Below are 13,740 nucleotides of genomic sequence, written 5' to 3'. Positions count from 1 at the left end.
TCTGTTCCCTAAAAAAATATTAAGAGTGATTCTTGCATACAACCGGTTGTATACAAGTTTGTAACTGTTTTCCTCGTCACATTATCAATCACGTGATGAGAGATATAGATGCATAATTATAATTTTTTTTAATGAGGGACACATAATTACATACAACAGTTATAAGCAAGGGACATGTGGAGTCATACATAGGTTATGTTTTAGGTCCATACTATCTTAGATCACTTCATTACAAATAACAACTAAAGGGTAACGAGTCTCATGCCCTGCAAATATAATCTAAAAATATCATATATGAAGCAAAAGTTGAAAGCTGATTTCAACTAACATTAATTGTACAAATAACATGTGAATTTCAGTCCATGGTAAGGTAGAAATGATCACTTGAACCTGCAGAAGAGGCTTTGTCACTCTGTGATATTAGAAATGAAGTGCAGGCCACCAAAGGGATCTTGGGTTTGTGTAACAAACGCCACTCATCAATGTTTTCCATTTGGTGGTGATCCAAACTTGAAGGAATTCCCTTGCCCACAATACTAAAAATCTTCTCAGTTTTACCAATAATGTAGACTGCATCCCTCACACTTTCCTCCCTCTGTTCGATTTTGCTGTTGAGACACCTGATGGCCATAGATTGCTGTAAATTAGTGATACATGCACCCATTATGTCAGAGATCATGACAGCCAAGGCCTCAAATAATCTTTCATCTGTCTGGTTTCTGCTGCTTCCTTCACAATTTAGAAGAAGGGTTTGGCATACCCTGTACATGGAATTAGCAGCCAATTCCTTGATTGACCATTTTGAGGGGCTATCTCTTAAGCAAATTTTTTTACTAATTTGCTTCATTTTAGATTCTTCAAATATGGATTTTGCTGTTTCTGAAAGTCCTTCAAGTGTTTCCTTTGGGCTCTTTCTCTGAAGTGACACTTTCCCAAGATCCACATCTAGCCATGTGTGATATAGATCAACTTTTAGCCACACAATATCTGCTGCCTTTCTGATGTTGGCAAGATATCCTTTGCTATCCAGCTGCTTCTCAATGAGATTCATGTACGTGAGCCCCTCGTTTACGCCGTGTATCAGATTTTTCATTGAACCACTGCTGATGTTTGGAAGTGCAAGAGCAATACTTGAGAGTGTCACAACAGGAAGAGCCCAACAATTTGGAGGCTCTTCACAGTCTAGAGAGGGAACTTGGTCACTGTCAAACTCTGCCACTCCTTTGAATCCTTGTGAAGCTGTTGAGTTCTCCAAGAGCTTGATGAGATATTTGGGCTCTTCTTTCTTTCCTTTCTGAATCCAATAATTAGTAGCATCGCAATTTGTATTCATCATGAAATGAACCAATGCATCCTCACCTTCAAGATACAAAACGTAATCGCTAAGATCTTGCCTTCGGTTTTGCTGTAACTCTGGTCCAGTGTCGAATTCAAACTTCTTGATCTTCCACTGTTTGAAGACGTCGTGGAGTAAAAAGAGCCGACTTACAAAGAAAATGGAAATTAATCGGATCACTTTACTCAATAGGACAATCCCCTTCTGCATTGCAATACATAAGTCCAAGAGCTTGTTTCTTGCTTGATGAGCAAGTTTCCTGCAGTGCCTGTTTTGGATTCTAAAGTTTAATGGACACTTCTGCAACTCCATCAGTCCCTGAATCCAGTACCTTTCAATTTCAAATTCTTTTTTGTAGCTTATGTTTCCTCTTTTCGGGCACTTGAAATTTATCGCCATGAACCATCTAAATGCTGGAGCAATAGTACCAACTCCTACTGCAATAGCCTGTGTAAATAGAATCAAAGTGGTTGTCAATTTGTAGTCTGATTCGCCAGTGCAAAACTTTATCGACCAGGGCATCAAGTATGTTCTAAGCATGGCTTCTGCCAAAATCATGGCACCAAAAAGACAGAAAGCTCCAGAAGCAGTGCATGTCACCGAACGGCCCATCACAAATTGGGGGCTAGAGGTGTGAGCCATCACCCAGATTTTAGTCAATATCTCCTTGAGTCTGTAGACCTCTCTTCTGAAACTTCCATTTTTGCATTCTTCATGAGACAACTGGTACCTTTTCTTGTACCCTTTTTCTAAATAACTTTTGGTGGTAGGAACAGATAAAGCAGAGAAAATCAACATGAGGAGCAAAACAAGCATGATGAACATAATTGAAGCATGCTCCTTCCAGAACACAAAGATTGCTCCAGTGGCTAATTGGATGCAGATGTTGACAATAAGGGTAATGACTAAAATTCCCAAAGCAATTACATTCATGAACATCTCTTCATTCTCCATGGCTCCAAGAGAAGGCATGGAGTTTCCCATTGCTGTGCAGATCAAGACAGAGCTGCTGAGCTTTGCGAGCTGATCGTGGCGGTTGGGCATGGGAGTGTTTAGATCCACTGACAATTTCATTGCCACACCTATCAAGGTCAGAGAAGTGGCATTGATGGAGAAGAACATGCAAGGGAACCAGAGTTTATGGTGCCGGAAGCCGAGGATTGTATCTGCTGCCATTGCAATTAGGCAGGCAAGGGATGCTGCTGCTACATACATGCCAATCCAAGGCATTGGTGTACTAAACTTCTCCTCATGCAGGAGACCATTCATGTCACAGCCTCCCATATATATATATATATATATATATTTTTTTTTTTGTCTTCTCAGGTGATATATATTTTCTCCTGGGAGAGAGCTTTTTGTTCTGATTCTTCTGCTGAATATGTTATCTGATCAAGAACTTCAAGTCTTCCTGGTTTTAAATACTTTAACATGTTGACACTGTTACATTCCTTCTTTAATGTTTGACTTGAGTATGGAAGAATGTTGGATGAATTTGAGTATATTTTTTGTTTTTGTTGTTGCTGGATTTTTCTATTTAGAGCAGCCTGAGCAGGTTAACTCTTTTTGTTGCTTACTGATCATGGGAGTCGAGTGGAGCAGTTTAGGCTTTGTTTTAGTACTAATTTGTCTGTATCTCGTCCTTCTTATCATATAGTTTCTTAAAATACACTCGTGTATTATATAGGTAATAGGTGTGTAATGTAACGATAGATGAGAAGTTTGTGTTTGTGAACGTAATATTGCCACATCTTGTATTACTAATTCACGTGTCGTAATATTGGTGGACGACATTTTTAAAAAGGCTTTTTATCACAAATGGTCCTTTACGTTTACGAAATTATCACGAATGGTCCTTGAGGTTTTTTTGTGACACTAATAGTCCTTAACGTTTGGGCTTTTTATCACAAATGGTCCCTGCCGTTATAAATTCTGTTAAGTGTGATGTGGAAGATAAGTGGAGCCCACATGTCTAATCACATTGTGACATGTGGAGCCCACATGTCTAATCACATTGTGACATGTGGATAAAAAATAATTAAATAATTAAAAATGGAAAAATAATTATATTTTTTTTATTATAAAAAAGCTTAAATGTAAAAATGGCTGAGGGTTAAATGCAAAAAGCTAAGTTTTCCATTTTTAACATATTGGCCAATTTTAAAAACTTATCAGACAAAAATAAATTAAAATAAAACATTAGAGAAAGGAAAAAAACTTGAAAAAAAAGGATGGGGGTTGTCGGGGAGGGAAGGATCCAGCAACGGAGAGGTGGGAAAGAGGGGCATGGCCAAAGGGGGAGAGATGGAGACAAAAAAGTGAGGTGACCCCTGAATGGGCAGAGCTTGTCTGGAATGGGGTAAATGGCTAGGGATAGTGGGGTAGGGGTTGTTCTTGTGAGAGGAAGAGAGAGATATATATTTAGGGGTGAGGTGGATCGGAGTTGGGGTGGTGGGGAGAAAGAGAAGAGAGAACAATGGTGGTTGGCAGTTGGGATTGGAGAGCAACTTTTTCTTGCAGGTGGCAGTGGGAAAGAAAAAAAGCAGAGGGAGAAGAGATGGAGAGAGACTGAGTAAGGAAGGGGGATGAAAAGTTGCAGAAAAAAAAAAAAAAGAATTTTCATTAAAAAATTATTTAATTTTTTTTATTATCCACATGTCACAATATGATTGGATATGTGGGCTCCACTTATCTTCCACGTCACACTTAACGGAATTTATAACGGCAGGGACCATTTGTGATAAAAAGCCCAAACGTTAAGGACTATTAGTGTCACAAAAAAACCTCAAGGACCATTCGTGATAATTTCGTAAACGTGAAGGACCATTTGTGATAAAAAGCCTTTTAAAAAATTGCTTATGAGTCATGATAGAGGCGCTAAATTTTCAAACACATTATATCAAATTGATATGTTAATTAACAATTTAGATATTTACCACATCTCTAATAGATGTATGTAAAAAGACCGTCGATAACAAAATCCAAAATGAGTTCTCAAATGTAAAACCTCTTCTAACATTTAGGATAAAAATACCACTAAAATACGAGATAGTTTATAATCAAGTAATCTAATTTAATCGTTCATGTTTGCATGCTTTCCGCCACAAACAAAGCATCGTTGTCTTGTCTAAGATTTGATTTAAACAACCATAATGAGTAAGAGTGAGATAATAAAATAGAATAATAAACTGAAAGATATTGTCGGCCAAATAAATGAATAAACATCTCTCATGTTAATACCTATCTTTGGTTCAATTCATGAATGAAAACCTTGAAATCGTCATTGAAATAACAACCATTTGGATTTTATGTTTAGAATTGCTTCTGTTCAATCTTTAGACTATTCTCATACTCTATTTTATCTCACCTCCGGTTTAATAATAACTAGTCCCTGAGTGGCCAATTGATAGTTTAAGATGAAATTAGTGTTATAATGTACGATAAATATTTTTAAAAGAAAAAAAAATCGGGTATTCGGGGATGAATATTCTTGAACACCATACTCTCTCTCACCACAACTCTCTTGTATGTAAACAACACACACACAACCTGAGTTGTTGCACCGCACTTGATACTCAAGTGAACCCAAGAGAAACCCCTCTTGATTTTCCTGGAGTTCGTGGGACTGCTTGCTTGCATCTCACAAGCAGCCCACTCCCACTTACATTTGCCGTAAGCCTCTCAACTCCCTCTCTGGTTTGACACACAAGCACACACCGCTTGCATGCACAAGCCTCTCAGCTGCTGCATATTAAGCTTTTCCAGCACTCCTCCTATGTCGTCGGCAGCACCAATGAAGACCAAAGTGTCTTCAATTTCAACCACTCATTTAATGTAATGGCAACCTCTACAAGCCAAGCCTACACCTTGCTCTGCAAGATCAATGCATGACTTTCTCCAAAAGCCAAACCAAAGTCAGAACTTGCTGCCTCATTTACTACATGGTGTTGAGAGTGTTTGTACCATATTGAAATGTTAATGGACCTAGCCTGGGTTTATAAGGAGTTGGGCTGCTCCCCCATTGCCAATTGGTTTTGGGGTGGAACCTCAACTTCCTTCATGGAATCAAAGCCAGACTTCACGTGTTGGGCCCAACGGCCACACATGCTCCCACGTCACTCAATATGTTACAGATTGCGTAGCAATGAGGACTACTGACAGCAGGACTCAAAAACATAGTAGAGATGTCTCAAGTAGTTCCACATAATTTGTTTTAGGCCCAATTCATTTTTCTCCATCTTCTCTTTTCTTTTCTTTTTTGTTGGAAACATTCTTTTAAATATATTAGACTTTTTATCACAAATGGTCCCTTAGATTTGCAAAATTATCGCATTTCGTCCCTAACGTCTTTTTGTGACACTAATGGTCCCTAAGGTTACCCTTCACACATCAAAATGGTCCCTCCCATTAGCTTCCGTCAAATTTTATGTTAAGTAGCTAATGTGGCACGTGTGTAGAGCCCACACATCCAATAGTATACATCCATGTGGCTTTAAATAAAATATATTATATTTTAAATATTTTAAAACTTAAAATCCAAAAAAACAAAACAAAAAAAACCTGTACCTCCTTTGCTGGCGCCTTGCACCCACCCTCGCAGACCCACTCTGCCTCTCTCTCTCCCTCTTTTTCCTCCCTTCTCTTTCTCTCACTCCCTCATCTTCCTTGATTTTTACAGGCTGATCTACCATAGCTTGATGTAGTTTCTGCATCTACCATAGCTTGATGAAATAAACACTTGGGTCCTTTTTTGTTTGAAAATCAATGAAACCCACAACCAAGGAAGATCATTTACTTTAGTTTTTAAAATAGAAGCTAATCATTTTTGTTGAATTTCTCGTTTTTACCCATAACTTGTCTCTGTAGCATTGGAACCAAGATCGGGCTTGGCATAGTTGCAGTACACTTGGGTCCTTTTTTGTTTTGACCAAAACTTGCAAATCAATGAAACCCACAACCAAGGAAGATCAAGGAAGATGAGGGAGATAGGGAGAGAGGAGGGAGGAAGAGAAGGGAGAGAGAGGCAAAGAGTGGGTCTGCGAGGGTTGGAGGTTCTGGCAGAGGGAGAACGCAGATGGTACATGTTTGTTTGTTTGTTTTTTTTTTGGGTTGGAGGCGCTGGCACGTGGATGTATACTATTTGATGTGTGGGCTTCACAGATGTGACACGTCAGTTACTTAACAGAAAATTTGACGGAAGCTAACGGCAAGGACTATTTTGATGTGTGAAGAGTAACCTTAGGGACCATTAGTGTCATAAAAAAAAGTTAGGGACGAAATGCGAAAATTTTGCAAACCTAAGGGATCATTTGTGATAAAAAGCAAATATATTACTATACGATTAAAGAGCAGCCCCCAATATTAAGTTGTTCATTCGATACACCAACCACATCCACACAGTCCACAAGTCCCTTCTTCTTCCCCTTCCTGCTCAGCCATGAAACCCATTTCCTTATCTTCATGGTGGTCTCAAAACGACGACGTTTTGCACACACTGCTCTTCGTCACTCTCTCCGCCGTTATATTCTCATTCTGGGTTTTGTTCATAAAAAAATACAAGAACACAACCACCACCCCGCCGTTGCCGCTAGGCCCATTGGGCCTCCCATTCATCGGCAACCTCCTCTCTCTTCGCCCACAGCTTCACTCCTACTTTCTGGGCCTGGCCCAAGCCCACGGCCCAATCTTTAGGCTCCGCCTCGGCACAAAGACTTGCATCGTCGTCTCCTCTCCTTCCTCCGCTCGCCAAATCCTCAAAGACCATGACGTCACCTTCGCCAACCGCGACGTCCCAGACGCGGCTCGGGCCGCCACCTACGGCGGGTCGGATATCGCTTGGACCCAGTACGGACCCGAGTGGCGGATGCTGAGAAAAGTCTGCGTGCTCAAGATGCTTAACAACACGACCCTGGACTCGGTGTACGAGCTCCGGCGAAGACAGATCCGGAAGACCGTCGGGTACTTGTACGCCCGGGTCGGGTCGCCCATCAACGTGGGCGAGCAGACGTTCTTGACGCTGTTCAACGTCGTGAAGAACATGTTGTGGGGCGGGACTGGAGAGGGAGACGAGAGTGCGGGTGTCGGAGTCGGGGCGGAGTTTCTGGAATTGGTGTCGGGTATGATTGAGCTTATTGGGAAGCCGAACGTTTCGGACTTTTATCCGGGTTTGGCCCGGTTCGATTTGCAAGGGATAAGGAAGCGGGTGAAGAGGCTGGTCCGGAGGTTTGATGGGATATTTGAGGAGATGATCGATCGAAGGCTGAGGATTGACAAGGAAGGCGGCAAAGAGAGCAAGGATTTTTTGTCGGTTTTGTTGAGTTTGAAAGATGAGGTGGATTTACTCCCATACTCCGATCACCCACTTCCCCATACATTCAACCTCCCATCTTCATAAGACCTCGTCTGTATGCTTCCCCTGCAAAATCAATACTAGGTACTTCTCCAACTGGATCTGCAGGCCCTCTTTGCAGCTCACCGTCCTCACATCGAGTATGTATTTGCATATATGGCTAAATTATCTTTACTGAGGCTTGTGATTGATCTATGCACCCAGAGACATGATTTGATTGAGTGAGCTATGTACCCAGACTCAGAGACATGATTCAGTTCACTCAAGATTTTTTTTTTTTTTTTTTAAAGTAAAACTGATGTCGTCGTGAAAGCTTAGGCAGAAATGCTCCCATGTGAGACTCCCAAGCAAGAGAACTACGCCGGAAATCTCCAACCATGGAGATTGAACTCCCACAACCCCCCAACCAAGCCACTCTAGCTTTTCTCTTCTCACACACAGTCTGGAAACTCCTCTGAGTTACTGGTCTCTTTGCTCAGCAAAACAGAGTACTTTACTCCCAGTTTTTCCTTAGCCCAGAACCACCAATCAGTCCACCCAGCCCCCAGCCTCCAAAACCTCCACCCCAACCAGATTTTCCACGTTTTCGCTCTTGATTTTTCTCTTTCTTGTTGTGTTTGGCTTGATGGACATGGTTCCCTCGTCTCTTATGGCTCGAGCTTGGTAGCTTTGCTGCTGTGAATTTCTCTCTCTCTCTCTCTCCGACCATGGAGAATGAAGTGGAAGTTGCAGATCAGCTCACCATTCACCTTGAAAACAACCTGGACTTGGCAGAAGACAGGTGTGGCATTACTCTTGCCGGCTTCCTCATCACTGAGAAAGAACCTCAGATCGGTGGAGTGAAGAATGCCCTCCAACGTGAGTGGCGCAACATCGTACACTCGGACGATGTCAAGATTGCATGGGCTAGTCCCAATGTATATGTTATTACTGCTGCTTCTATTGTGGTGGCTAAGAAACTTATTGAGAAAGGTCCCTGGCATGTCAACGACGACGTTTTCTCCATCCAGCCATGGCCACAAAGCTTTGCACTTGCAGAAATTCATCCAAACAAAGCAACCTATTGGATACAAGCACATGGGATTCCCCTTGGTTTGATGACGGGGAGGAATGCTCGACTGATAGGAGAGAGAATTGGCTCTGTTATTGGAGTTGAGGACCCTGCCACCAATGGAACCAGGAGCTTTTTACGGATGAGAATCGAGATTGACTCGACAAAACCACTTCAGCTTGGTTTCTGGTTACCCAGAGCAAACGAAGAGCGAACTTGGATCAACCTGAAATATGAGGGACTGCGGCGTTTCTGCTTCCGCTGTGGCAGACTTGGCCATGCAAATCTCTTGGGTAAGCCATGTGTTCGTACTCTTGGCACTGTTGTTGCTCAGGAAGGGATGAAGTATGGAGCGGAGCTGGCGGTGAGAGCCACTAGGGGGCCCTCTCCACTCTTCCCTGTAAAACACTCTCGTAGCACACCATTTTCTCAGTTGGTAGAGATGGAAGTTCTGGGAAAGCGGAGGAATGTGGAAGATGCTCGTCACCGGCCGAACCCGATTCCCTGGCAGTCGGCTGTTCCTCTCCGACCCGTTGGGAGTGCACGCGCGGACAGACTCGACAATGCTGACCACTTGCATTCGGCTGGGGGACAACACGCTGATACGGTTCCCAATGGAGTGATGGGCTCACATCCTGTCGTGAAAGAATTTTTTTCAAATTCAATGGCCATTATCACGCATGCATGTTCCCCTAGTGCTTCAACTAAAGGACGAGTAGAGGAAGCTCTAGGCATGCCAACTGAAACTAATACTGAGACCCTAAATGTTAATTTTTTATTGGGCCCTGCACTTTCCTTGGCTAGTGTCAGTAAAGACCCCACCCTTATTGGTGAGTCTGAGATTATTCATGCGGTTGTGGAAGATGTCACACTCCACAAGACGACATCCTTGATTATTGAATCTGACCCCACAAAAGAGACGGAGCAGCCTACACAACAGAAACGTAGTAAGAAGAAATTTATCCTTGAAGGTGGCAACCCCCCGTCAAAAAGGAAAAAATTTCTTCCGTCGCTCAACCCAGGCTGCTCTCTAAAACTCACTAGAGGAACTGTGGGGGTTAGAGCTGGTGCTAAAGGGGGGCGCAAACGGGCACACGGCTCCACTGGTGTGGCTAAGTCTGCAATCAATGACTCATCGCTGTGTGAGGTAGTGGTGAGTCCATCCAAAGAGTTGGAAATCCTTGAACTGAGGGTTAAGAATGGTCTTATTGACGGCGGTGGTGGCTGGCCTTTGACAGCCACAAGAGGTCCATGAATCTACAATTTTGGAATTGTCATGGTTGGGGCATTTTCCTGACAATTCCTCACAGAAAGATGCTTTTATGCTCTATCAGCCCCTCTACTCTATGCCTCTGTCTTCTTTTTGGAGGTGTCCGCAGCTATGCTTTTGTGCGTTTGTCTTTGTTTCCTACTGTGAATGTTCTCCTCCGATCCCTTGCGGCTTTGTCTCGTTGTTGGATCTTCTCCACCGTGTTACGTTCTGGTGCGTCTCTCCTCAGTAATACTATTGCTGTTGAGGATGCTTTTAAAGTGCTTTTGACACTTACCTCTCGGATTATGGTAGCGCTCTCTGTAGCTGTGATGGCGTATCCATCACCATCTTCCTCTCGGTTCTTTGGTTTCTGTGACTTCTCTGGTGGTTTTGGTCTTGCGTTGGGTGCCTTGCCAATTGGTTATTGGGGGTGCGGCTTTTCTCAGCTTCCTGTTTTACGGCTTTTCTTTTTGATTCTTAGCGTTTGTTGTTCGTTTTAATTTGACTGGGTAAGAAGCTTGGTTCTAGCCTTGTACTGAGGTCTAGCTGCTTCTACCTGGTTCGTGTATTTCCGGCTCAGTTTGCAATCTATCCCGTTTTGGTTTCTTTGAAACCAAACATTGACCAAAAAAAGAAAAAGAAAGATGAGGTGGATTCTAAGACGCCTCTCACCATGAGCCACGTCAAAGCCCTGCTTGTGGTATGTTCTTCTCTTTTCTAATTTTTTTTTAAAATTTATTGCATGTGGTAGGTAGGCAATTATTGACAATTCATTTTTATATATTTGCATATTTTAGGTTATTTTTAAAATTTTTGTATTTATCAAATATGGAGTGTCAGTATATATTGTGTTAAGTCAGTTTGATCAGCATATTGTGCCCGTTCTCTTGCGCTCAAATTTAATTTTTCTTCAAATTTAAGTTAATTTAAAGTAATTTAGATTATCATATATATATAGAGCAAAAGGCAGAGAATTGTGAAACATTCAAAATATCAAAAAATGCTCTTGGTTAATGCAAATATTAAGAATTGAAATTATTAATTAAATGAGGATAATATGGTAAATTCACACTTTTTCATATTTAAAAAAAATTAAAATTAAAAGAAAAATCAGATAATGGCCTATTTTTATAGAACACAACTACCCATTATCTTTTTTTAATTCTAAAATAAATTTTAATTTTTTAAAAAACACCTCTCGCAGGCGCGGAAGTGCGTGCAGAGAGGCTAGTATATATAAAGAAAAAACATATTAGCCTTTGAGTTGTATTTTAGATAATGTGATATGGGAATCCATTATAAGTTAAGGATGTGATGGTTGGGGATGGTGTGGGTTAGGGGTCATTATTAGGCTCGCCAACACATTAGTCGATGGGGGCTCGTCTGGCCCATTGATAAAAAGCCTGACTCGGCTTGTTATGGGCCATGGGTCGGTCCGACCCATTGTTAAGTGGGTTGGGCTTGAGCTTGGGTATCTAAAGCCCAACTCGCGGGCCCACATACATATAAATAAATATATATAAAAACTCAAGTTATATGAAAGATGGAGAAAATCATTATCTATTATCATTATAAGAACTGAAAAAATGAAGTAAGGCATAAAATATTATTTTGTTAATATTGTGGTTGTATAACTATATCTTCATATTTATGGAAAAAAAAGAGAACTATGAAGTTATGAACAAAGAAAAAAAAATGTAGACATAAACATATGGACAAATATAAAAAGAGAACTATGAAAAAAAGGGAAACATAGAAGAAAAAAAAATTTGACAAAAAAAAATCCATATAAAAAAAAGAAGACAAAATAAAATAGGCCCATTTTGACACGACCCATCCCGGCTCAATGGGCTTTCCCAGGCCCAGCTCATGGGTCAGATTTGGGCTTTGAATTTTCTAAATAAGCCCAATTTGACTCGGCCCGTTATTTTCTCTCTCCTCTTTAAAGTCTGGACTGACCCATTGACGAGGCCTAGTGTGGGTACCTATAGCCACCCATTGTCTATCCTTAGCTGTCAAGAAGTTTGTCTATGTATGATGAAGTCCTTTGAAGCTTAAGAGCTTGGGGTTCAATCTGAATATTAATTAATGGAGTAATACTTTGAAACTCATCATCCTTACAACTCAAGTGGCTCAATAAAAAAAAACAACATAATTAACCAAATGAAAAATCCCCTTTAAATTGAAGTAATCAAATATTATGTTACTAAGTTAATTGGGGCAATGTCGGCGGAGTCTAGCCCAATGAAAAATAGCATTAACTCGCAGATAAGTGCTCTCTGGTTCGAACTTCCATGACACATTGGCAGTGTGTGTGAGAAAAGCCCTCTCCCCCTTCTTAACTTTGACAAAAAAAAAAAAAAAGTTAATTGGGGCAACCACAGAGGATATGAAGGCAAGTTTTGATGCGTCATTAACTAGATAATATGATATTTGATTACTTATTTATAAAATTTAAAATTTAAATTTTTAAAATACAAGTGACAATTTAAATTACTCTAAATTAATCTAATCTACGAAAAGAGAATTTGAACTTGAGTGCAACGGAGTAACTTGCCTAACCCACGTCTGCAACATGTCATATTTTTTAAATTGTAAGGATAATGTGAATGAAATAGTGCATTAACATATGACCTTGGTGTTCAATATTGTGGACAGGATATGGTGACGGCTGGAACTGACACATCCACCAACACAGTAGAGTTTGCCATGGCCGAAGTCATGAACAAACCAGAGGTGATGCAAAAAGCCCAGCAAGAACTAGACGCCGTAGTTGGCAAGCACAACATTGTAGAAGAATCCCACATTCATAAACTACCCTACTTACAAGCCGTCATGAAAGAAACCCTTCGCTTGCACCCAATCGTACCACTCTTAATCCCTCACTCCCCAAGCGAAACCTGCACCGTCGGAGGCTACACCATCCCGAAAGGGTCTCAGGTTTTCATCAACGCCTGGGCCATACACAGAGACCCTTGTAACTGGGAGAACCCATTGGAGTTTGATCCAAACAGGTTCTTGGATAGTAAATGGGATTACAATGGAAGGGACTTCACCTATTTGCCGTTTGGGTCTGGGAAAAGAATATGTGTCGGGATCGCTATGGCTGAGAGGATGGTGATGCATTTGCTTGCTACGCTTTTGCATTCTTTTGACTGGAGATTGCCACAAGGGGAGGAGCTGGATCTTTCAGAGAAGTTTGGGATTGCTATGAAGAAGGAGGTGCCTTTGGTTGCCATCCCCACTCCAAGGTTATCGGAACCAGCACTCTATGAGTAGCCCTAATGACTAGGAGACACTTGTATCAAATATTGGAAACTATGTATAATTCAAGCTTGGGTATAGTTATTGGGTAATGTTGTATTCTAAGGCAGTCTAGTATGTGTTGTTAGATTATTAATTTGGATTATAATTTAAAATAACAACTTATCCAATTAATAATTTTAATTTTAATTTGGAGTATCTCTAACGGATAATTTAAAATTGTGATAGAGTGCTCAACAACTACATTCGCAGTTGTCTAACTTTGATTCTTTTGTTTTCATCACATTTCATCAAGTAAAAAAAGCACAGAAATAGATTTCAACAATTTTCTTAACATATTTACATTATTATCCATGCTTTATTACACTATACAAGAGAAGGTGTGAGAAAAATTAATTATGTCCTTATTACACTATACACAATTGATTTTGAACATGAGGCTAATTCGCAAACTTCACTTTCTATCACCTACACTCTTATTGATTGAC

General features: G+C 40.8%; 2 protein-coding genes across 2 annotated transcripts; one reads left to right on the top strand and one right to left on the bottom strand.

The window, feature by feature from the left end:
• Positions 1-327: 327 nt before the first annotated feature.
• Positions 328-2,620, bottom strand: LOC110771894 (uncharacterized). The gene has a single exon (XM_021976257.2). It carries the CDS (start codon positions 2,618-2,620, stop codon positions 356-358), a length of 2,265 nt encoding a protein of 754 aa, XP_021831949.2. The 3' UTR covers positions 328-355.
• A 4,104-nt stretch (positions 2,621-6,724) lies between these two features.
• LOC110771897 (flavonoid 3'-monooxygenase CYP75B137-like) lies at positions 6,725-13,321 on the top strand. The gene is made up of 3 exons (XM_088253023.1): positions 6,725-7,667; positions 10,638-10,688; positions 12,647-13,321. The coding sequence occupies exons 1-3, from the start codon at positions 6,774-6,776 to the stop codon at positions 13,265-13,267; spliced, it is 1,566 nt and encodes a 521-aa protein (XP_088109149.1). The 5' UTR covers positions 6,725-6,773; the 3' UTR covers positions 13,268-13,321.
• The last annotated feature ends 419 nt before the right edge of the window (positions 13,322-13,740 follow it).

Source organism: Prunus avium, chromosome 5, assembly GCF_965620075.1.
Source record: "Prunus avium chromosome 5, drPruAviu1.hap1.1, whole genome shotgun sequence".
Lineage (NCBI taxonomy): Eukaryota > Viridiplantae > Streptophyta > Magnoliopsida > Rosales > Rosaceae > Prunus > Prunus avium.
Note: the sequence above shows the minus strand (reverse complement) of the source record. Positions and strands in the feature narration are given on the sequence as shown.

Coding starts and splice junctions, on each gene's coding strand:
- LOC110771897 (XM_088253023.1), top strand. CDS start 6,774: ATGAAACCCATTTCCTTATCTTCATGGTGGTCTCAAAACGACGACGTT. Junction 7,668..10,637: donor TGTTGAGTTTGAAAGATGAG/GTGGATTTACTC, acceptor AAGAAAGATGAG/GTGGATTCTAAGACGCCTCT. Junction 10,689..12,646: donor ACGTCAAAGCCCTGCTTGTG/GTATGTTCTTCT, acceptor TATTGTGGACAG/GATATGGTGACGGCTGGAAC.
- LOC110771894 (XM_021976257.2), bottom strand. CDS start 2,620: ATGGGAGGCTGTGACATGAATGGTCTCCTGCATGAGGAGAAGTTTAGT.